The sequence below is a fragment of the Bubalus bubalis genome, chromosome 12 (assembly GCF_019923935.1).
Source record: "Bubalus bubalis isolate 160015118507 breed Murrah chromosome 12, NDDB_SH_1, whole genome shotgun sequence".
NCBI lineage: Eukaryota > Metazoa > Chordata > Mammalia > Artiodactyla > Bovidae > Bubalus > Bubalus bubalis.
Genome location: NC_059168.1, coordinates 82,450,723 through 82,476,245, shown reverse-complemented (window position 1 = coordinate 82,476,245; position 25,523 = coordinate 82,450,723). Strand labels below are relative to the sequence as shown.

The following is a 25,523-nucleotide window of genomic DNA, read 5'->3' as shown; positions in this document are numbered from 1 at the left end:
CAGCAGGAAACTGCCCTGAGAGTTTACAATGTTAAGCAGACAATCTCCTATATCCCCATTGCTGGGATACAGTCTCGGATGTTCAAAGAGAAGGGCCAAGGAAGTATCCAGTGCTTCTACTCTGGACCCCGAAAGATCACACCCTTTGAGTACTGGAGAACTGGAAATATGGTAGTCTTTTTGAAACCTGAAATAGTGCAATCCCCATATGAGAATGGTGGGCACAGCAAAACAAGAGTGGAAATTACTTGTACATAACACTGATTTTCCATCAGAATCACTGGATAAATGACAGTCAGATCTTGACTGATAGGTAGGGATTTATAATTAAAAGAAGCGAAAGTGTTAGTTACTTAGTTGTGCTTGACTATTTGTGACCCCATGGACTACAGCCCACCAGGCTCCCCTGTCCATGGGATTCTCCAGGCAAGAATACTGAAGAGGGTTGCCATGCTCTCCTCCAGGTGATCTTCCTGTCCCAGGGATTGTACCCAGGTCTCCTGCACTGCAGGCGGATTCTTTACTGTCTGAGTCACTGGGGAAGCTCTAAGTGATGGAAAGGGGCTTGATTAACCCAAGCAGAGGAAACATCCTCAAAGAACATAAAAAGGCATGAAAGAACCTGACAGAGTGAAAACGTGAGTAGTGTGAGTAAACGAGTGCCTTCGTGGAGGGAAAAGAGGCTGAAGAGGCAGACTAAAAGTAGACCCCAAAGAACTTTCTACACCACTTACCACAGCCCAACATTTACCCTGCAGAAAATGGTAGGTCACCAGAGACTGTGCATAGATTGTGATATGATCAAATTTGCATTGCAGAAAGATAACACTGATAGAAACAGAGACAGCAGATTGGAAAGAAGAGCCCAGCAAATACCATTGTTCTCTGCTTTGATGTTGACAAATTCCAACAAAAACAAATGGCTATATGTTTTATTCAAAAGGCACATGCTAAACTGCCAAGTAAAAACAACAAAAAGCTGACTATATACAAAGGATTTACAAGACTCTGTAAAGAAGAAGGATCACAAACAAGATTACTGGACAGAATTTAAAGTCACTTTTTTCTTCCTCATAAAACATTCATATTCAATCCATCCTGCTTCTCACATAGCATTCTGCTGTCATAAGCAACCCACCCTTGGCTCACAGTACACCACCCCAAACTTAAAATCAGAATACTAAGTGGAAGGTGCTTATGAGAAGACGGAAACCTTTGATCAATAAACAGAGACATTTCTGACAAACAGGCCTTCCAGAAACCTAAAACTGTGTGAGCTTAAGTAAGCAATGCTTTCCTTTCTGTCTTTATTACACTGGTCTATGACCATACACCTTAGAGGACTTCAGATTGCTAACAAAGGCAGTACAAGAAGAACATCCAATTAGAATTTAGGACTGGAGTAGGCCTTCAAGGGCTTCTGCTCAAACCACAACCTGAGGCTTTAACTCTCACTACAAAGTTAGTGTCTCAAAGGACTATGCCATTCTGCTTGAGTCCCTCCAATGGAAAGGGAGCCACTAATCCCTTGAAACAGCATATTTTATTCATGGCTAAATTAAGAGGTTATTTATATTGCAAAAGTATGCCTCGTTTAAGAAAACAACTTACCACCAGTGAATCTGAACAAGTATCTGAACCCTATAGAAAGACAGATACACAGACAGACAGACAGGTAGATCAGTCTTAAGCAAATATAAGAGTTATTTAGAATAATCAAAAGATCTCCTTATGAGATCCTAAAGAACTTATAAATATTTTGAAGGTCTTCTAGGGCAGAAATCTTTTCTTCTTCTATTGGTATTACAGTAAAGCACAATAGTTAAGAACATAGCTGGGAAATTAGAAAATTTATGTTCAAACCTAAGGTCCTCTCCTTACCCTGACCTTGGGCAACAGCCTAACCACTCTATATCATGATTTTCTTTTCCTGTAATATTAATAAACATATCTACCTCCTAGGATTGTTATAAAGATTAAATAAGTTAATACTTGAAAAGTGCCTGCCTATGGTAAGAATTCATTATCTTTCAACTATTAATATTAAGACTTTTTGGTACTGCCTTTTCCACAATGTAGTAGAAAGTCAATACACTTCAAGTATATCAATCAAGATAAACATCATTTGATGAACTTTCACAATATTTTTGGACTCCATTTATAAGACATTTTTAAAGAATAAAATGACAACCACTTCTTCTGGTTTGAAAAGAAATTACTTGCAAAGCCGAGTATTACAAATTTTGTAAATAAAACATAATTCTTAAGGGGAAAATGTACAGAGATTCTGAAGACATTTCTACTTACATCAGGCTTGGAATGCTGAAATATCTTCAGGGGTAACTTTAAGTCCCCTCTTGCTAGAGTTACTAAATATTCCTTTAGCAGCTCATTAGCCACTCCAGGAGACTGCTTCTCACAGCGATGAAGAAAGGGAACCATCCACTGGTAGGCACTTGTCACGTACTTGTCCTCAGAACACTGAAAAGGCATTTCACCAAAACACACACACGTTAAGTTAAATATTAACACCTGGTAATAACAGACAAGTCATAAAGATCAAAGATAACCAGACTCACAAACAATGGAAGTCAACACTTTCTCAAACAGACACTCCAGTGCATGCCTCCTAAGGACCCAAGAGGCAGCAGGAGAATCACCTGCTGTCTGGGGCTGGCAGAGCCAACAGCAAGAGCACTGTAGCTCATCTCCTTAGTGCCATGAACATACTAGAGGGCCCTCACAGCCCCAGCCCAGCATAATGACAGGTTTAGAAACATGGTTACTAGAATGGCAGCTAATTTAAATATGCCTAGCTGGGGGACGGGGGGCAAGGGGGGCAGTCATTCATAGATAAGCATGAATGAAGGGCAAAGAAGGTACAAAACCAGCCAAAAAGGTTTCGGATGCCTTCAGGAATTTATTCATAAAATTTAATTTTTTTTTAAGTCAAGAAGCCTTCCTTTATTGACTAAGTTCTCTGGTTTGAAAGCTACTACACCTTTTGGCTTTGAGATACACATTCATCAAAGTACACAGGGAACACTTAAAAAAGAAGCTTTTAAAATCAAACCTACACTATTCATCAATAATCTTAGTTTTTCAATGTCTTTCATCTGCTGCAGTTCTTTCAAGGTTAGGGTTAAATCACACCCAGCTTCATAAACCAATGCTTCCAGAGTAACCAAATTATCACAGAGAACCAGCAAGCCAGGAATATTCCTCTCCATTCCAAGTCGAATAAGCGACAATGCACAGTCAACCTAAAAGGGAAAGGAGACAGTAAGTCTCTGAGTTTTATGTCTTTCTTTCACATATTTTCTAAAGTAAAAGCTCCAGTATAGAATCTAACTCTTACAGTCATTTTATATAAAATCACATTATCACTAATGTTCTTATTTAGTACAAAAACTTCTTTACAAAATATACCAGCACCAAACTGCCTCAAAAGAATTAAATAATCTGCAAGAAATACTGAAATAAAAATAAAAGACAATCATCTTCAATTCATAGAGCATTACGGTTTTCAGAGCTGTTTTACATGTATTTGCCTACTTAGTTCTCAAAACATTAACAAGCTCGGGGTGGGGTGTGGGGACCATAGATATTAACAATAAGTGATAATGGGCTTCCCCTGGTGGCTCAGTGGTAAAGAATCTGCCTGCAGGAGATGCAAGTTTGACCACTGGGTGAAGTCTCCCTGGAGAAGGAAATGACAATCCACTCCAGTATTCTTGCCTGGGAAATCCCATGTACAGAGGAGCCTGGCAGGCTACAGTCCATAGAGCCACAAGAGTCAGACACAACTTGGTGAGTAAACCACCACCAGTTCGTGATAATGTGAAATTAATCTGTATTCGTTAGACCATTCTGCCCCCAAAAGAACATTTTGCTTCCATATTCCTGTTCAGTACCTCTTCTTTCACAATGCCACCCATATATGACATTCAATAAATACTTGATGAATGACTAACTTATACAACAATTTAGACCTTCTTAGAGCAAAACAAAGAACAATTTTCCTATAGATGCTCAACATACAGCAATTCCACTCCTATCACCTAATCAGATTTATAAAATGACATACGCTCATTGACAGCAAAATCATCTAATGCTGCCTTAACCCATAGTGCCTTATACTGCTCCTTATTACTCCTTTACTCCTAGGATAATGATCATTTACTGAGGACCTACTAGGAACTGAGCACCATTCTAAATATTAGGAACATAAAACTGAGCAAGATGAGGTCTCTTCTTTCAAAGGTATCTCCATCTCATAGGGAAACACAATCTGGTAAATTAATGACTGAAGTGGAGTGAGGGTGTCTGGGATCTCAAAGAAGAGGGCATGCAGCCCAACCTGAGAGTCATAAGGCCATCCAGAGGAGAGACCACTTAAAATGAGTTTTAAAGAATCAGTGGATATTAGTAAGTGAAGAAAGAAGAGGGGCAGGAGAACAGCATGAAAGGGAGAGATGCATGAGTGTTGTGGACGTACAATCAGTTTCATAAACTAAAAACAAAAAAGAAAAGGTATGACGTGAAGGGGTGAAAAACAAGGCTAGAGTAGCTGGGAAGAGTCGGATAAAAAAGAACATCATTTGTTAAGTTAAGGAGTTTGCAGTTTACCTTGAAATGCAAATCCGAAGGATTTTTGACTGAGGCATGTCATAAACAGGCCTATACTTTGGAAAGAATATTCAGTTAAGTGTTTATTGAATTAATGACAAATGAAATATGAATGAACTAGAAATGGGCTGGACCAAAATAAGAAAACTAGTTAGGAGAACAGTGATTACTAGCATCAGAAGACTCTCCACTAGTGACAAGAATAGCCCCTAGGGGACAGCAATATTTAAGGGACAAGTCAAAGACCCTGAGCCACATGGAGGAGAGGATTGTGAATGGCTCATACAAAGACACAGAAGAGAGTGAAATGATATCACAGAAGCCTAAGGGGAAGACAATGCAGGGACAAAGGGGCAGTGGTGTCAAAGGACAATGCTGTTGAACAACAAATGAGGGGGATCTGCCATTAAAAGGCTAACAGGGGGCCTTACTGATGGTATTTCCATGGAGTGGCAGGAGCAGCCAACACCAGGGAAATGAGCAAACACTGAGAAAGTGATTACCAGGAGCAGAGTGGCTGTGTCTGAGTCGAGCTGTGATAGAAAGACGACAGCTAAAACAGAAGCCAGGAAGAATATATACACACAAAATAGTAATGACCTGAACTTTATGTTCAAAAAAGGTCGGGGGGAGAAAGTAGGTAATAGACCAGAGGTTGAAGATAAGAGGACAGAGAGAGAGATGAATGCTGGTACAATCCTGAGCAGCGAGTGGGGAGTGTGGAACCTAGAGGACAGGGGAGGAAAGACGTTCCAGTGAATCAAAGAAGAGGGCCCTCTTCCTCTGAGAAAGCTGGAAAGAGTAGGGCAGATGGAAATGATTTCTCAACTTTCTCCATGAAATACAAAGCACAGTCATTGCTGAAAATAATGAGGGATGCATTGGTGAGAGAAAAGAGCAAAAAGTGGGGAGAGGAAACAATCACAGTACAGGGAAAAAACTCCAAGCAGTATTACAGATCCACCCAAAGCCCTTCTAAGACTCAGGAGTTGACAGATAAGGAAGTTAAAAAAAGAGAAGAAGAACTGCATGTTCAATTGAAAAGAGTGGTGCAAACAAACTTAAGGGGCAAAACTACCAGTAGAGAAGGCATGAGGCAAAAGAGAAGGGATCTGGCAATACTCCAACAAAGTACATTTAATGTGAGAAAGGCCACATCTACCTGTATACCAATTTAAAAAAAAAAAAAAAAAAAAAACTCATAAAGTCTCAGAAGGTATGAAGAAACCTGATGCACACAATACAACTTTGTTCAAGCACAACTTTGACATGCTTGAACATGCAGCACATCAGCAATCTGAAACTAACCCATTTTGTGATTCCGATCTGGGTTTCTAATATCAACTCTGAATTGGTTGCTTTCCAAAATACTTACCAAAGTAAAAATGTTTGAAAATCAAATTACTGACACCTTAAAGCAGGATCTACTACAACTTACATAATTATACCACATACCCCAAGCCCTTACTGGATAAATGTCAGCACTAAATGTACACATTTTCGTAAACCAACAAACAAGTTTTCAAAAGCCAAATAGGCAGAAAGGAAGAAGTAGTCCTACATCAATTATATCTCTAAAAATGAAAAAGATATAACTATGTCAGATACCACTTCGATTATAGCACAAACCACATGAAACATCAATACATAAAACAAAGCTAAAGAACAGTATCTCAATTATGAGCGTTTCCAAATAACTAAAAGGATGAAAGAAACTATACAGCCAACTAAAGCATCACCAAATCACTTTCTTCTCTTTGTAATTATTCTTAATCACTAAAACAGAAATCAAGAGGTCTAGAAATTATAATTAGACTTCAAAATTTTATATTTCAGAAACTGCAATTTTTTTTTCCGCTTTTGTTTTTAACAGACTTCATGTTTTAGAGCAGTTGTAGGTTGACAGCAAAAATGAGCAGGAAGTAGAGAGACAGCCCACATTAACCCTGCCCTCACACATACGCAGCCTCCTGCATCACCAATATTCCCCACCATGGAAGCGCCTTTGTAACAGTCAATGAACCTATACTCACACACCATTATCACTCAGTGCTCACCGTTTACATGAGGGTTCACCCTTGGTGTTTCCTTTCTGTGGATTCAGACAAATCTATGACAGGTACCCATCATTATGGTAACATAGAGAGTATTTTCACTGCCTTGAAAATCTTCTGTGTTTTGTCTATTCATCCCTCTGCCACCAACCTCTGGCAAGCTCTGAACTTTTTACTGCCTCCATCATTTTGCCCTTCCCAGAATGTCACACAACCGGTATCAAACAGTATGCAGCCTTTTCAGACTGGCTTCTTTAACTCATAATATGCATTTTCGGTTTCTCCACTGCTTTTCATGACTTGATTGCTCACCTCTCTTTTAGAGCTGAGTAATATTTCACTGTGTGGATGTACCACTGTATTTATCCACCTGCCCACTAAGACATCTTGATTCATCAATTGTAACATATCACTCAAATGAAAGACGTTAGTAACAGAGATAACTAGTGAATAGGTGGGGGGATGAGGGGAGTATATGGCAACTCTGTACTTTCTACTCAATTTTTCTATAAATCAAAAACATCTCTAAAAAATAAATTATTAATAAAACAACCAAATAAAGAAGTGTAAAAAATAATTCATTTTGCATTCCAGTATAGGTCTTTTCCTTTGTTAGTGCTATTTTTTAAACCCCTGAATAAATATTTTGCAACACTAATTTCAGTCATTAAACACTAAAATTGGTATTGGCAGAAAAACAGACATACAAATCAATAAAACAGAACTGAGAGTCTAGAAATAAACCCACATATACATGAACAATTAATTTATGGCAAAGGAGCAAAGAACATACAATGAAGAGAGGACAGTCTCTTTAATAAATGGTGTTAGGAAAACTGGACAACCACATGAAAAAGAATGAAAGTAAGACTATTATTTCATACAAAAAAATCAACTCAAAATGGATTAAAGACTTGAATGTAAGACCTGAAACTCTAAGACCTTTAGAAGAAAACAGAGGCAGAACATTCTTTGGTATCAGTCTAGCAAAATCTTTCTGGATCTATCCTCAGGCAAGGGAAACAAGAGAAAAAAACAAATTAGTGGAACTATATCAAAACTAAAGAGCTCTGCAAGCAAAGGGAACCATCAGCAAAATGAAAAGACAACCTACCAAATGGGAGAAGATATTTGCAAATCATATTTCTGATAAAGGGTTAATATCCAAAATATATAAAGAACTCATACAAATCAACACAAAAAAAACAAAAACACGATTAAAAAACAGGCATAGGAGCTGAACAGACATTTTCCAAAGAAGACATACAGACGCTCAACAGGCATGTGAAAAGATGTTGAAAATCATTAAAATTAGGCAAAAGCGAATCAAAACCACAGTGAGGTATCACCTCATGCTCACTTTCATGAGGTGAGCATGAAACAATGACCACTTTCAAAAAGGTAAAAAATACGTGTTACATCTAGAAGTTCAGCTAAAAACCACAAAATGCTCCAACAAAACTGGTTCAAACAAGATCCCTTTCCTCGTAAGCCAGAGACAATAGTCAACTACAGGTATTTATAAATTCCTGTAAATGTAAATCAAATGATGACTTTGTTCTTAAAAGGGATCTATCTACATGGTATACAACCTACATTTGCCTATACAAACTACAAAAATTGCACCTTTTCAACTCACTTGATAACTTTCATCAATTATTACCAGGTTGAGTTTCTCCTGAATCAGCAAAGTAATAAGGCCTTTGCTTACCCTGACCCCTATGAATATCCTGACCCCTACCAATACCCTGCATCTGGTCATTTACAGATGCAGGATATTGGTCTAAGACTACAGTTTTTAATGGGAGCAATACTGTCCACCAGGGGGACAGTACTAAGTTATCAAGCGAGAGGCAATTCTGCCTTTCCTAAGTGTTAGTGGAACTTGGTGGGTGGAAGCCAGGATGCCAGACATCCCACCGTGTAGAGGGAAGTCCTACACAACTACCTTGCCCTAATTCCTGCCTACCTTCTCAAATATCCTGAAAAAAAAAAAATTTACCATGCGTTGATCACATTCCATTCGTGATGTTTAATTCAGCAATACCCCTCAATCTATCGGCAAATGTCAGCTGTCTTGCTCAAAGTGATTTCTCACGGACTTTAGTCTCTTTTTTAGTGTATTCATGATGAAGCATTTATAGATTTTATTTATCACCGTTAAGTCACTGTGTTAATTTTTTGGAGACTGTTTATGTAAATGAGATATGTCCATGATTCTCACATCAGGATAATAAGGAAGTATTACAAAATAGCTGCTACAGAAAAAAAATACTATGGATCTGAGAATTGAGAACCACTTTTTTAGGTTAATTTATCTTGCTTTCAGTCATTAAGATCTGTGCAACTGTCCATTTTTATATGGACTTCGTAAGAAAGATTGTGCAGAGACCTGGATTCCGTCTGGTTCTGCTACTGTACGTCCCTGAGCAAGTAGTTCACTTTCTCCTCTGTGAATCTCAGTTTGTCCACCTATAACATAGAAAATCAGACCAGAACCCCTCCCGAGATTCTTTTCATTCTGGTATCTTAGAAGTCTAAACGTTTTCAAATGTCCTCAGTAGTCTTCCAAAAACCTGAAAAAGTCAATCATATATATTTTTGGCCACCCTCGAAAAAGCTGGATCTATAATAATCCCATCAGCTCCAAAATAATTCATCTTCAATTCTATGAATACTAAAAAAACAGGAATTAGACTAAGCAGAAATTCAAGAAGGCTATCAAATGGAGACACAGGGCCATGCCAGATACACTGGCTAGAAGTTTAAACGAAGGGGTTTCTTCCTTCCTACAGTACAACTGCTCTTCAGACCTTCTGGAATGGTCCTTCAAATGAAAACCTGATGTTAGGACAGGAGGTCCAAAGCCAAGACTACAAGTAGAATGAAAAAGACAGCCACTGGCCAGACTCTGGATGAGATTTCAAGAGGCTCCGAACTGTCAACTTCTATCCACCAGGATGAAGACAACTTTTGCTTCCATTTGCAGAGAATTCAATTAGTGGAATTTTTAATGGTCTCTCCTGGATGATTTTATTTGTTATCACTGAGTCTAGTAAGACCTAAGCCCCTAAAAAAAAACCAAGGTACTGGAAAAGTAGGCAGCAAGCAGATCCAGAGTCACCCGGTCTATCAGTGGAAGAGATTCTCTTTTAGATCTCCTAAGCTTCGGTACTTCGCTAGTGGCTCAGTAGTTAAAGAATCCGCCAGCAATGAGGGAGACCTGGGTTTAATCCCTGGGCTGGGAAGATTCCCCTGGAGAAGGGAACAGCTACCCACTCCAGTATTCTGGCCTGGAGAATTCCATGAACAGAGGAGCTTGGTAGGCCACAGTCCAGGGGTCGCGACGAGTCAGACACGACTGAACAACCTTCACAAACTCACAAGCTTTGGTACAACCCTCATCTGTCTCTTTCACACCCCTCTCCGATGAAGCTGGGACACATCTCAGCTTCATGGGAAACTGAGAGAAATTATGTCTTGGATTTCAGAGAAGCATTAGAAACAAAAGTTCAAACAGGGTTCCTGAAAAGCAAAGTCATCATCAACTACATTTCTGCAACGTGACAGGGGACTAATCAAGCATTTCAATGTTGATAAAAAATCTTTTAAATTAAAATGTTATGAAGCCTATTCAAGCATACATGGAAAATCTGTAACACTGTGTACATACTTTGCAGCTTATACTTTATAAAGAAAGATTTTTGAACAACTCTTCTGCTATTTGCAGCCAGAACACACACTGAATGCTGAGCATCTGACACAGCACTGCAGCCTCACCTGCCGGGCGTAATGTTCTATTTCCTCCGCTCTGCTCCGGTACCAGTCCATCACCTCCTCCACTGCCAGCTGGGAGCTCCGGTACCGCAGCAGCTCGGGCTGTGCGGTGTATAGGAACTCACTTTCATCCGGAAGACTCGGCTCAACCACCATTCTGCAGAGCACAGAAAAAACAACTAATAACTGGCTGAAATGCTGGGGAAAATGAGTTTATGAGAGAGAAAGAGAGGGAGACAGAGATAGGGAGAGAGCAGTTACTGAGACTGGCAGGATGGATGGATGGATGGATGGATGGACACACTTGTGGGAGGGTGTGTTTGTGTGTGTTTTCCTATATGCACGGGTACACAAGATAAATGAGAAATTTGCGGAATGCTTTAGTTTCCTATTAGTTCTCCCAATTAAAAAAAAAATCAGAATAGACAGTAAATCAAAAAAAAAAATTATGCCCCCAATCAATCAAGTATTAAATAAAATCAGACTCACCCCGGGTAGCTTTAAAATGTACATGGCGGTGCACCTGCCACAGGCCAGCTAAATTGCAATGACTGTGATGGCCAGCCAGACCTAGCTTAGTAAAGACGCCCCAAGGTGATTCTGAGCCAAATGTAAATTAAGAGGCCTTGTTTCCCAACTTCATAAAAATAAGAAGAAATATGCCTTATTTATGATGCTAATATAACTTTAGTAGGTATCAGAAACATAGTAATGCACTGATATTTGCAAAAATTAGGAACTACTCTATACTACCTGCCAACAGGAGGGGAAAAGAAACAACATTAAAGGAAGGTACACAGGGAGAACATCACAGGGATCACGAATTATGAGGCGTTTTTACGAGGATGATGCTGGCCAATTCCCTTCAATGGTTAAGAACTAAAAAAGAAAAAAATAACAACTCAAACTAAGATATTTCAGATATAAATAGAGGGAAAGACCATGTTCCATTAGGGATATTCATTCATCTAAAGTAAGTCTGGGGTGAGTTGCCATTCCCTTATCCAGGGGATCTTTCTGACACAGGGATCAAACCAAGGTCTCCCGCATTGCAGGCAGATTCTTTACCACTGAGCCACCAGGGAAGTCCCTAAAGTAAGTCAGTAAATAACAAGTGGTATAATTATTACTAACATAAGGGAATGTGTTTTGGAGTCAGCACTGAAATGCAGTTCTATTACTGAAAGCTGTGAAATCTTGCAAAAATTAGTTAAAACTAGTCTAAGATTCATTTTATTCATATCAAAAGTGGGGAATAACACTATGCAAGAATTTTCAAATTAATATAAATAAAATATGCAGAGAATATTGTCTGGCACAGAGCAGGTGTTTAACTTTTATTTACTTAGGTATTCTTTTCATTGGAATTATTAGCTGTTCTAGTATCTGACCATACCCAAAGCTCACAAATATTTGGGTGTTTTATCCACATGCCTTAGACAACCTACTGTAGTTAAAACTGGGTAGTCATTTAACTAGTTTCACAACTTTTGTTAACATCTGACCTGTGATTTCTCCTCATCTCTGAAGCATAAAAGTCACACCCAATCTTCTGAAATCTTCCCATTTCAGAGGAAAAATACCCACAAGCAACTTAAGAGTTCCTTTGATATTTTGTTTTCAGTCCTTAACTTACTGCCCTCTCAGCACTGTGAACTTGAACATTTTCTCCTCCTAGAAACATGCTTGTCTTCCCTTCCAGCACGCCTGCCGTTATGCCATACTGTCAAGTCATGCACGTCCCATCTTTCTGGCTGCTCCTTTTCACAGTCATCTTTGCTCGACTCTCCTCCCAGAGCCGACTGTTAAATACTACCTCTTCCAAATTCTCCAGCTCTCCTGTCTTCTCACTAGGTCTCCTGGTAGACTCTGCAATATAAATTCACCACCATATTTTCACCCCTAACCCAGACTTCACTTGAAAGCACCAAAACTGCCCTTCTAATTGCTCTTAGGCATTTCAAATGCAACAAGGTCAAAACTGAATTCACGCTATCTCGAAGAAATAGTTATCTTTTTAAAAGAGAAACATGATTCTATCGTCCTCATGACTATTTGTAGCCCGTCATCTGCCTTAAAATATTCTAGCCTCACCTCGGTGCCAGTGTCACTTCTGTCCTGTACACTTCAACAATACAGGTCTTATTTTCAGTCCTTAAAGGGGCCCTTGCCTTGAGCCTCCCAAATGTTCTTCCCTCTCTTAAAACACTCCCTTCACTCATAAGCCAAACTCACCGTCCACTGAGCTAAATCTTATCCATCCTTCGAATCTCAGATTTCACATCACTTTCTGTGGAAAACCCTCCTTGACCTCCACCAAGTGTAGGTCTCCCAGTGGCCCTTGTACTTCACTTTCATAACACTCATCACATTAGTAATTTATTGCAGCAGCATCTTTCCTGCTAGATGATGCACTTCATGAATACAGAAACGGCACGTTTTTCTTCCTTCAGTATTCTTGAATCGAGCAGAGGACAGAATTCCAGTAGATCCTTGAGCGACAGGAGTTTGAACGGTGTGGGTCCACTTACATACAGGTTTTTTCCCAACAGTAAATACTACAGTACTACGCAACCCACGGGTGGCTGAATCCATGGATGGGCAACCTCGGGTATGGAGGGAAGATGGATTGTAAATCATAGGCAAACCTTTGACTTCACAGAGTGTCAGGCCCCACTAACGCCTTTGTTGTTCAAGGGGCAACTGTAAATGAAAAAGCCACAAGGTATCCCATAACCTCACTTGCAGATACAGAGAATCGCCAGACATAATCACCAGAGGTGGAAGATGCAAGGTGGGAGAAATGGTTAGGGGGTAGGGGAAAGGCAATAAAATAGATGAATTAAAAAAGAAATGTCCTGCAAATGTGTATCAGCTTCAAAAACATCTCTTCTGTCAGCCTTTTCCTAGCTTTTCATTTTTACAGTTTTAAGAGTCCAGGCACAGCAAGTTTAGCTTACAATTTAGCTTACTGTTGTCTGAGAAGAAATGCCCTTATTCCTTCTTATCTCCTTCTCAGAATCATAAAAAGGCACAGGCTAAGGAGAACTGGGAAGCATCACATGACTGGAACAGGGCTCTCCTCAAAAAGCACCGTCTTAAAGTGAGGACCACACACCTTCCCTCCTACTATATCCACTGGCATCAATCTCCCACCTTTTCAACTTATCTCCATCTTCAATCTCTCATTACCCATGCTAACTGTGGATTTCTAGTTAAATATGGCTGATACATACCATGCATTAAGCGCCACTCTTTCCTGAAATTACACTGAAATGACAGTAAAAGATAAAAGGGGAGTGGGGGGTCACGTAAATGCTCAAAAAGGAAAAGAATATATGGAGCAAAAGAAACAAAACCACTATCTTCCACTGAAGCAAGTCCACAGATAATGGCCAGGACTAAAAACATCAAAAAGTAGCTATACAATTCTAATATTCAGAGGCTGGAGTAAATAATAGAACATTCCTTTAAAAACAATTCAAAGTAGTTGCTTCAGGAGAGCAGGATATAAAAAAAAGGGGGAACAAAGGAGTATGGTTGTTTTTTTTAACAAAATTTGCAGAAAATCTTAAACTTTTAATCTATTTGCAACTACACAGAACTTTATCAAAAAATTTTTTAAAAATTTAAAAGCACGTAACAGCAAAAACACAGGGCATTCAATTGCTATTATAAGCAAACTCATCCGAGTGAAAAAGGTTAACTAGGAGTTAGATATGCTATGCACTTAGATATCAACAGCAAAAGATACAGAATGAAGGGGGACTGCCAACATTAGTGCCAACATGAAGAAAGTCCCAAATTTCACTTGCAATGATCCCACTACTGCTTAGGGCTTTTATTTATCATTTATCAGATAGTTCATACACATAGTTTAAAAAAATGTAAAAATATAAGATGACTCATATCAAATGTAAAAATGAGCAATGAGCATTTATCTGACTTTGAAGAGTAAGGCAATAAAGGGATTCAAATGCCCCTTGTACGGGCTTTCAGTCCTACACCTCATCGCCCACCCACTTCTATAGAACTTGATGCCTCAATGTTCTGAGGCTTTCCATGGTAAAGTCTTATAAAAGTGAACATTAAAACTGAATCAAGAACAAAACTGCACACATACCACAATAACAGCTATGAAAAACACACCAGTATATGTCAAAGACTGAAAAGGAATACCTCAGAATGAGAAGAGTTGTTACATAAGGACCACTTGTAGAATAACTCCTTGGTAGCCATTCAATATTTTTTCATTAAATTTTTTAACATACCTTGAGTAAAGTCAAGCTGTTAAAAAACGTCCCTAAAACTCTCAAGCAGGGACCACCATCCAATAAACCACCACACACCACCTGCACTGGGCCTGCTATTCATCCATCCTACAAGGACATGAAGAGCTCTCCCCCTGGCTCGTTCTTACCTGCACTCCAGCTCCTCACACCAGTCTTCATCTCGGTGCTTATGTTCATGCCAAGGAACGATCACCAAGGAATCACCGTCATAACTTAACATTTCAAAAAAAAAAAGCACATACATTTAAAAGACACATTACCTCAATCACTGGAAACACAAGGAACATAATACAAAAGTAATCAATCCTATAACCTTAACCTCCAAGACTTCTTTTTATGGTATCTTAAGTAGTATATGACATATCATATACAATAGGCAAATAAAAAATACAAAACTGATTTCTCTTTCTTAGTAAAATGGTTCAAAAAGAAAAGGAAAATTCAAAACAAAAAAGTTAACAAGAAACTAAAGGTGGTATGGCTGAATTCACTCAAACATTCTAAAATATTTATCAAAAGTCCATATTTTATGTTTTTAATGCTAACATAAATGGTCCCCTGCTCTCAAAAAGTGTACAACCTGACTTCCTGTGATCACAGAACTGCTCTCTAACTGGGTTATCCAATACAGTAACTGCTAAGCTACATATATTCATGTCAATCATTTGAAATGTGACACTGATGCCAAGCAACTTTTAACACTTTTTAATTAATTTTATTTAAAATTTAAATAGCTACATGTGGCTGGTGGTGCCTATATTGGACAGCCTAACAGCCAGAAGTGAAGTGAAAGTCGCTCAGTCATGTCTGACTCTTTGCAACCCCACGGACTATACAGTCCATGAAATTCTCCAGGCCAGAATACTGAGTGAGTAGCTTTTCCCTTCTCCAGGGGATCTTCCCAACCCAGGGATTGAACCCAGGTCTCCCCAATGTGGGCAGATTCTTTACCAGCTGAGCTACCAGGGACCAGGCTAAGAGGACACAGCTAATAATCAGAGTGAAGAAATAATTCTGCAGGTTAAAAATATCACCAATAAATGACAGAAGGAAAATATAAGAGGCAAAGACAAGTCCTGATTACACCGCGTTAAGAATAAATTAAAAAGGAAGAATGAAGCAATGATAGTAAAGTAAGACAGCAGAGCAAAGCGCTATGAAGGAAGAGACAAGGAAAGCATAAACCCACCCATCTTTTAACCAGCTGTACAGTACTTGGCACATGACTTTCTAAAGTGAAGCACTTCCAACCACTAAAGTAACTTTTAGCTCTAATAGTCCATAAATCTATGAAAACAACACAAACATCCTGAACTAAGAATGAAGACAAAAATTCTAAAAACAAATTTCAATCACCTTGCTTTTATAGTTCAATAAAACATCTTATCTCATATTTGAGTATCAATGGTAGTACTTTCCTAAAATTTATCATAGCCTCAGAGAAAGGACTGCACTTTTGCATAGTATGAGGTTATGTTTTGCAGTTTCTTATCTTCCTAAGCTATGGAACAGGTCTTACACAAAAAATACTTCATAAGCATTTGGGGAAAAGGTAGGTAGTCTTTATGTTGATAGCAGCAGGAAACTGCTGAGGGGTTACAAGGAACAGAGAAGCTGTGAAGACCTGGAAATCAGCAGGGTTGATTTATCTATCTATAGCACCCACTCCAGTGTTCTTGCCTGGAGAATCCCAGGGACGGAGGAGCCTGGTGGGCTGCCGTCTATGGGGTCGCACAGAGTCGGACACAACTAAAGCGACTTAGCAGTAGCAGCAGCAGCAGCATCTATGGGCTTCCCTGGTGGCTCAAATGGTAAAGAGTCTGCCTGCAGTGCAGAAGACCCAGGTTCAATCGCTGGGTTGGGAAGATCCCCTGGGGAAGGGATAGGCTACCCACTCTAGTATTCTGGCCTGGAAAATTCCGAAAACTGTACACTCCATGGGTCACAAAGAGTCAGACACGACTATTGAAGTTATTATTGTTGTTGCAAATTTTCTGAAGTCAAAGTTCCCTGTTAAATATACATAAGAAATTTATTATATTGTTTTTAAAACAGAATTTTACCCACTTTTTAGCTAGCATGCAATGTATTAGCAAACCAAAAATACATTTCTGAAGGCATGTGACTTCATGGTTTTAAATTTCAGTCGTATAGAGGATTAATTACAATAGATACCAAAATCCCAGTATTTCATTTGTCACCAAGTAAAAAACTATTTTATTTCCTTCCACATCAGTAACTAATACTTTATCACAGATCACTGAATAGGTAGAAAAGAAAACATTTGGATACAACAATGATAATAATGCTCACTCTTCCAAGATAAGAATAAATTGTAGCATTGAATTGAGGAACAAGGAAAAAATTAATTCAGCAAACTATTACCGCCTTTTCTAATTACAGCAGACATGGTTCCATAAGCTACACAAAATGTTTTCCAAAAGACTGAGAAAAATTTATCATAAGTTGAGATTTGCATTTTCTCTATAAAATACATATTACATATAAGGATTACTACTAAAATGATCAGTAATGGTGTGGGGCTCTGAGCAAAGTAACATTTATTTGGCAAATGTTTGGTAAAAAGACTACAAAATTTGGTAAAAAGACTAGAAAATTGTAAGACTTTGTCAACCTTCAATAAACTGAAATGGGTAAGAAAACATGCCTATTTTTATCAAATCACACATTAAAGACAGGTTCTGCTCTGAGACTCACTCCAAAAAGCAGGCCTAAAGAGCCTTAGGTTGATGAAGCATTTTTGCTCCATTTTCAGGGCACAGCACAACTAAATGTTTCTATGTGTTGCTAAATGTGATCACCACTAATATAATGGTAAGAACACCAACAATAATATATTAGGAATGGCCAGCAATAGCATAACCTTTAATATTTATTGATTTCCCACTATGGGCCAGACACGATAAACTGCTTTTAATATGCAATACCTAACTTGGTCCTACCTAGGCAATGGCACCCCACTCCAGTACTCTTGCCTGGAAAATCCCATGGATGGAGGAGCCTGGTGGGCTGCAGTCCGTGGGGTCGCTAAGAGTCGGATACGACTGAGCGACTTCCCTTTCACTTTTTACTTTCATGCACTGGAGAAGGAAATGCCAACCCACTCCAGTGTTCTTGCCTGGAGAATCCCAGGGACAGGGGAGCCTGGTGGGCTGCCATCTATGGGGTCGCACAGAGTCAGACTGAAGCGACTTAGCAGCAGCAGCAGCACTGGAGTGGTATTATCCTCCTTATACTATAATGAGAAACCTGAGGCCCAAGCTACTTGTCTCTCCTCATAAATTCAATAAATGATAAAGCCACAGATTTAAACACAACCTGACAGAATCCAGAGCTTACCCTCCCAGCTAGTAGATGGCCGCCAAGTGAGACAGAGGCACCAGTCAGACTGTGCGCGAGCAGAGGCAACATGAACCTTCTCATATTTTAATTCAGACACCCCAGTAGGACCTTCTATAGGCATATTTAAAGGACACACTTAAACTGAGATACAAAACCAATCTCATCACCAGTAGGATCAGGAAACTAACTCCTACCAAATATGGCTTCATCTTAGGCTTGATCCTCAACAATTACATAAAAACAGAAACCTTTCTGTGCTTTGATTTTCTTCCAGGATGCTTATACAAAGCAAATTATTTTTGGACAAATTTTAGGAGTTTAAGATGCTTGCCATAAAAACACTGTAAGTTCCTTATCATAAATCAAATAACATTTAAGAAAGACATAGGGTTTTTCCCCAGTCAGAATATAAATTCCTAAAAGGCAGCATTTTTCCTTGTTTTGTCTATTGCCACATCCTCAAGCCTAAAATGATGTCTGACATTTAGCAGACTATAAAATAATGTCAAATGAATTAACTGACACCACAAACACTGTTTTTAGAGTGATCTCATGAGCATCACAAAAATTCAAAATTGGAATAGAGCAATAAAAAAGATTACACATACATCGAGGAGGTATATTTACATGGGTTCTGTGATCTGAGAGCAAGAATACTTTCTTGATACAGATTATTATCCTCATGAAAGGGCAAAATCTATACTGGTGATTGTATACATCTACAATCAGAGAATTTAACATGTCATGTTATACTTATGGGTGGGTGGGGAGATTTCAGAATATGTATTTCCCTAAACCCGACCATTCTTTACAGTTCTAAATGATTGATCAGTTCTATCATTAGCATCTTTAAAATGCCCAACTTTTAGCTTATTCTTTCACAAAGAAAACAGAATGCTTAATAATTTAGAGAAAAGCTTTTTATTAATTCTGTTTAAAACAAAAATATTAGCCCTGTAAACTGATCACTAAGTGGATTAGGTGAAAACATGGTTAAAAAAAAAAAAAAAACTAGAAAACACAGTTGTTCCTTCCAGAAAGCTATACAAAGCTTTGTTAGGTGCAAAACTGATTTGAATCTCAGTTCTATAACCACAAAACAACATTTACATACACTTTATTTCATCTTTTTCTTCTATTGTTTCCACTTTGCTAGGGAAGACTGTAAATTTAAATGCACCATCCCCAATTTTAAAAAAAAATGAAGTACATGATAAACAAATTCAGTTCAGTTCAGTCGCTCAGTCATGTCCTACTCTTTGCGACCCCATGGACTGCAGCACGCCAGGCCTCCCTGTCCATCACCCACTCCCGGAGTTTACCCAAACTCATGTCCATTGAGTCGGTGATGCCATCCAACCATCTCATCCTCTGTCGTCCCCTCCTCCTCCTGCCCTCAGTCTTTCCCAGCATCAGGGTCTTTTCAAATGAGTCAGCTCTTCGCATCAGGTGGCCAAAGTATTGGAGTTTCAGCTTCAACATCAGCCCTTCCAATGAACACCCAGAACTGATCTCCTTTAGGATGGACTGGTTGGATCTCCTTATAGTCCAAGGGACTCTCAAGAGCCTTCTCTAACACCACAATTCAAAAGCATCAATTCTCTGATGCTCAGCTTTCCTTATAGTCCAACTGTCATATCCATATATGACTACTGGAAAAACCATAGCCTTGACTAGATGGACCTTTGTTGCCACTTAAATTACCTCTTTACAAAATAATGACTGCTTCTGCTTAATTTCAGGATTCTTTATATTAGAGCCCTGCTCATTTTTTTATTCCAAACAATAAACTTTGCTGGTTTCATCTGAAGGTAACATGTATCTGTCAGCAGGAAAGGAATGACTGTAACAAGTTCTATTATGGTCAACTGTTCTCTTACCAATTATTTCTCACACTAAATATAAATGTTTTATTTCAAAGAAATTTTATCATGAATAAACTTTCAAGAAGTTTTTTTATTCACGTTCTATGCTTTGGAAACAAAAAGCTAAACAGTGTACTGCGACTAATTGCCACCTTTCAGGCACTAATTTAAAGATGTTAAGTTATATTTACTCATTAGTAACTGACTTATGAAACAGAGACTAGGCTAATAAGATATCCTGAAACTTAACAGTATTCTCAGGTGAGAGCAATGTGTCTAAGATAAACAAGAGAAACCACACCCCCCCCACACTAGGACTTGAATTCTCCTTCACCATTAAATCCCTGGGACCCAGATGCCTCATCTATTTAGTAAATATTATAGCATTCATTAATGCCCAAAACAAAGATGAGACTAGAGCCATGTTTTCTTGAATTCTAATCTAAAAGGTAGAGCATGCTCTAAGAAATCTAATCTCTGTTAGAACTGTGATACCACCCTGCAGAGCCATGTCATCTTGATTAAGTTACTCAATCCGCATGTGCTTCAAGATTCCTCATTAGTCAAATAGGGATAATAAGAATCTGAATTTGTGAAGGATCAAATTAGAACACAGAAAGCCTTTTGAACAGTACTTCATATATAATAAGCACTCATTCGCCATAAAAAGCAGCAGTATTATCAACACCACCAAGGTTTTTCATGGGTAGTGAAATACAGGATATATGTGACTTGTTACCATTTCAGGATCTACTATATGATAAATAGTAACACCACATTAATGATCATATGAATGATTATATTTACAAATGCCTAACAATGGCAATAAACTCTGCTGACATCACACTGGGTGGGCACCTGGCCACTGCAATAAATAGTGACAAGAAAATCTGAGGAGCTGATTTAAAAGGTAGTAGTAAATGCCACAGGCTTCCCAGGGGCTTGGTGGTAAAGAATCCATATGCCAAGCAGGAGACACAGGTTCAAGGCCTGCGTTAAAAGATCCACTGGAGAAGGGAATGGCAACCCACTCCAGTATTCTTGCCTGGAAAATCCCATAGACAGAGGAGCCTGGTGGGATACAGTTCATAGGGTCACAAAGAGTCAGACACGACTTAGCAACTAAACAAGTGCCACAAGGCATTATTTCTCTCCCAAAAGATTGCAATCGTTTGAAAATAAATATTTAACCATGAACAAAGGATGATTTGATTATTTCTAAGGAGAACTAGTCATTAAATAGTTAAAGTTTAATGGAAAGCCACAAACTCCAATGGAGAATCACTGAAGAAATTCCCAGAAAAGCTAATTACAAGTAACTGAGAAAGGATGATACTCACATAGGCACTTAATGCCAACCAAACAAGGGGTAAAGGATGAATAGAGACATTAATGATATGAAAATTCCCCTCTATACCACCAACACTCCCACCTGCCCCTTGAACAAATGACTAATTTTGAAGAAAAGACAACTGAAGGTACTCAGAAAAAGGAAGACTACCTTTCCTTGTTACCCAGAAAGTCACTAGGGAAGAAAGGGCAATGACAGTGAAAGATCGAAAGTGTAAGTCAAGTAAGAATTGATGAGGACTACTCTCACACTGGAGAGGCCCAAAACTACATGCCCTCGACTATCAAAAGGGAGGTAATAGGAGAGAAACCCAATCGATTTCATTCTGCGTTCTGCATTACTTAGACCGACCAGAACCAGTAGAGAGAATAAGTGTAAGGCCTTTATTTCACATTACTTCCAGATAGCAAGACAATAAAATGCACAACAAAGATAAACTGTATGACATCTGGACTTAGCAACTACAAAACTAATGAAATATACCAAAATATTCATGAAGTGTATCAATATACATTATAAACCCTGATCCTATATCAGGTTGTGGTGGTAACAGAGATTGAACAAAAAATTAGGGAATTTTTTATCTGCTTTTTATCCCTATCACTAAATAAAACAGCACAAATTATGCTCATGCAGATCCTAAGCCATAGCAAGACTGATTTCCTTGTCGCTGCCCTTCAAAATGTCTGCACATTCCTGCTTATAGACATGCAGGAATTTCACACACTATCTATAAAGGTATCCAACCATGTCTGGCCTATAGCTGACACTTAGAAAATGCTTACAGTTTGTAAGAACAACTATAAAATTATATATTATCATACAAACACACACACAAAGTCAGCAGTCTTGAAAGACAGACAGCATCCTAACTCATAAAATCACACAACTAAAAGGCTACAGCTGGGATTTGAATCCAGGCACATCTGGTTCCAGAGTCTCTGCTCTCAGACACTATGATATCCTACCTATCTGAACTCCACCTCTTCTAGCTTAAATTCCGGCTTTTCTCAGATGTTTCTATGACCATTCCAGTCTAGGTTGCTTTCTTCCTGTTCTCGATTCTCACTACTAATAACTGAACAATTCCCCTGGCATTTACTCCTATTTAAACTTATGATAATATACATAAGATGGTACATTTGTCTTATGTTTCCATGGAGTTCTTTAATTTCCTTAATACATATTTTCAGTTCAGTCGCTCAGTCATGTTCGACTCTTTGCGACTCCATGAACCATAGCACGCCAGGCCTCCCTGTCCATCACCCACTCCCGGAGTTTACCCAAGACCATGTCCATTGAGTCGGTGACGCCATCCAACCATCTCATCCTCTGTCGTCCCCTTCTCTTCCTGCCTTCAATCTTTCCCAGCATCAGGGTCTTTTCAATGAGTCAGCTCTTCGCATCAGGTGGCCAAAGTATTGGAGTTTCAGCTTCAACATCAGTCCTTCCAATGAACACCCAGGACTGATCTCCTTTAGGATGGACTGGTTGGATCTCCTTGCAGTCCAAGGGACTCTCAAGAGTCTTCTCCAACACCACAGTTCAAAAGCATCATTTCTTTTACACTCAGCTTCCTTTAATAGTCCAACTCTCACATGCATACATGACCACTGGAAAAACCATAGCCTTGACTAGACAGACCTTTGGTGGCAAAGTAATGTCTCTGCTTTTTAATACACTGTCCTGGTTGGTCATAACAAAATACATATTTTGTATCCCCACTAAAAGTAAATATTCTTTCTTGTAAATACTCCTTTGCATCTACCACAACTCCCAGCAATATTACATGCATAGCAAGTATATATAATCATTTTAACTAAATTTATATAAATGCATTATTTCATTTAATCTTCAAATACACAATAAGTACTGTGATCATAAATTTGCGGAAAAGTAAACTCTATGAGCTTAATATTAATCACTGATTGAATGAACAAATAAATGATTCAATGATCAGCAGAAAGAGAGTCACTGATACTCTTTAATTCTAAAAGCAAAGCTCTCAGAAACAAATACCAATAAGTTTAAGAATTAGAAATATAAGATTTAGTCAAGATATAAATAAATAATTAATGAAAAATATAAAAGTCAATTGAAGAGGAAGGCTCCATAGCTAAGAGTGCATACCTAACTCTTTGAGCACTAACCTCACTGCTCCTATAATTATCTGCATACATGTCTTTCAGAGTAGGAGCACTTTCTACCCTCAGTCCCGAACTTACAGAAGGATCACAGCAAAGTGATTCCATCGGGTAATTAGAAAACTTCTTTAAGAAAGGAAGCATTGTGTGATTCTAAATCTTGAAAAACTCTTCAAAGAAAGAAAAATGTATATTTCAGAACCAAGCTGCATAATGGAAGTAGGAAGAAAAAATGTGGATATAAGTTATGTAATAATAATACGGCATTTTAACCTCATCTAAATGGATAGAAAAGTAGTATGATTCATGGCATGCCTATTTATAATGTTCTCTTTAACTGTGTCAATCAACATACTATTCACTAAAAGAAAAAAAAAACCTGAAACCTTCTCTGATGTTCCCAGACCAAGCAGCTTACCAGACTCTCCTCCGTATTACTAAAGCCTGCACGCACTTCTGTTCCCACTGTCAGTGCACTCAATTACAACTTTTTATTTATGTTCTGCTCCTTTACTAAACTGTAAGCTCCTTCACTAAACTGTAAGCTCCTTCAAAGCTTTGGTGATTTTCATATCCTTTGTTCAATACTTGGCATGCACTTAAACCTCACTAAATATTTAATGGATGGATGGATGATGGACAGACTGACGGATGGATGGATAAATCTGAATAAATAAATGAAAAAACAAACCTACCCTAAAACCACAGGGGTATTTAAATCTCACGATTAATAAGCTTTCCCTGTAGCTGAAAACTTGGGTAATGTACCTGAGGTTTATTCAAACATTTCTGGTTTCTAAAATGGACCACACAACTCCCCATCCTATGCCCATACCATGAACAGCATCACAATGCCGTACACTGCAGGTGCCTCTTGGCCTGAATGCAGGAGCATAAATAAGCACAAAAAGATGTGGACTGTCCTAAACATTCCATAAACAAAGAAGCATAAAAGACTGTTTGGTCTGAGATGCTGCTGTACAAGTCTATTTACAGCCTTTTCATCATGAATCTTCTAAGTAGAGGCCAAATTACACTGCAGACTGACAATAATCATAACTGAAGAAGTGAAAACACCAGAAATGAAGACAGCGAGGCTCCGGTGCCAACTTAACAGGCTGTGACTGGGAAGATGATAGTATAGGTGTCTGCTGTGCAAGTTATTCTAACACATCGCTATTGCTGATGAGGTTCAAAGTTAAACTGGAGACGGCAGGAAGACAATGAAAGCAAAACACTGGAGCATTTGAATGAAATGAGTCATGCTTTATATAGATTCTTAAGTACATAATAAATACTCATTCACAAAAAGACAGGAAGTATAGAATGTGATCAGGGACCTGACCCTGGAATAAAAAGACTCCAAATTATCCACAAAGAAGAAAACAATATCAAATAAATACCTCTGTACCTTCATTGCTAGATCACATTCTGTAATGTTCAGATTTAAAAACCTCTAAGGATTTACTCCATTACAAATTCAGAAACCTATTTAGATCAACTAACCTATTTAGAGAAACTAACCTCAAAGTACACATGGTTAAGGTACCTGGTGAAACACAGAAGTGTGACTGAATAAACCAACAAAATTTGGGAAGAAAAAGCATGTACCAAAACAACTGAGATAAGAACTCTACCAGCAAGATGAACAAACCTAAATCTCTGGCATCCAGTAAAAAAATAGCAGGTATGCAAAAAAAGCAAGAAATTATGGCCCACAATCAGGAGAATCATCAATTTCTGCTGCTGCAGCTAAGTCACGTCAGTCGTGTCCAACTCTGTGCGATCCCATAGACGGCAGCCCATCAGGCTCCCCCATCCCCGGGATTCTCCAGGCAAGAACACTGGAGTGGGTTGCCATTTCCTTCTCCAATGCATGAAAGTGAAAAGTGAAAGTGAAGTCGCTCAGTCGAGTCTGACTCTTCGTGACCCCATGGACTGCAGCCTACCAGGTTCCTTCCTGCATGGGATTTTCCAGGCAAGAGTACTGGAATGGGGTGCCACTCCCTTCTCCAATCAATTTCTAAGAAATATCAATAACATGGTAA

General features: G+C 38.7%; 1 protein-coding gene across 3 annotated transcripts in view; it reads right to left on the bottom strand.

Moving 5' to 3' along the window:
- Positions 1-25,523, bottom strand: part of NBAS (NBAS subunit of NRZ tethering complex) — a 331,354-nt gene that overhangs the window by 190,062 nt on the left and 115,769 nt on the right. For all 3 annotated transcript variants that reach the window (XM_044926228.2, XM_025261541.3, XM_044926229.2), the window contains exons 22-25: positions 14,881-14,964; positions 10,464-10,617; positions 3,078-3,263; positions 2,308-2,481 (exon numbers count right to left, since the gene is read on the bottom strand). In XM_044926228.2, the coding sequence (XP_044782163.2) occupies positions 2,308-2,481; positions 3,078-3,263; positions 10,464-10,617; positions 14,881-14,964 (598 nt within the window). The remainder of the gene's footprint in view (positions 1-2,307; positions 2,482-3,077; positions 3,264-10,463; positions 10,618-14,880; positions 14,965-25,523) is intronic.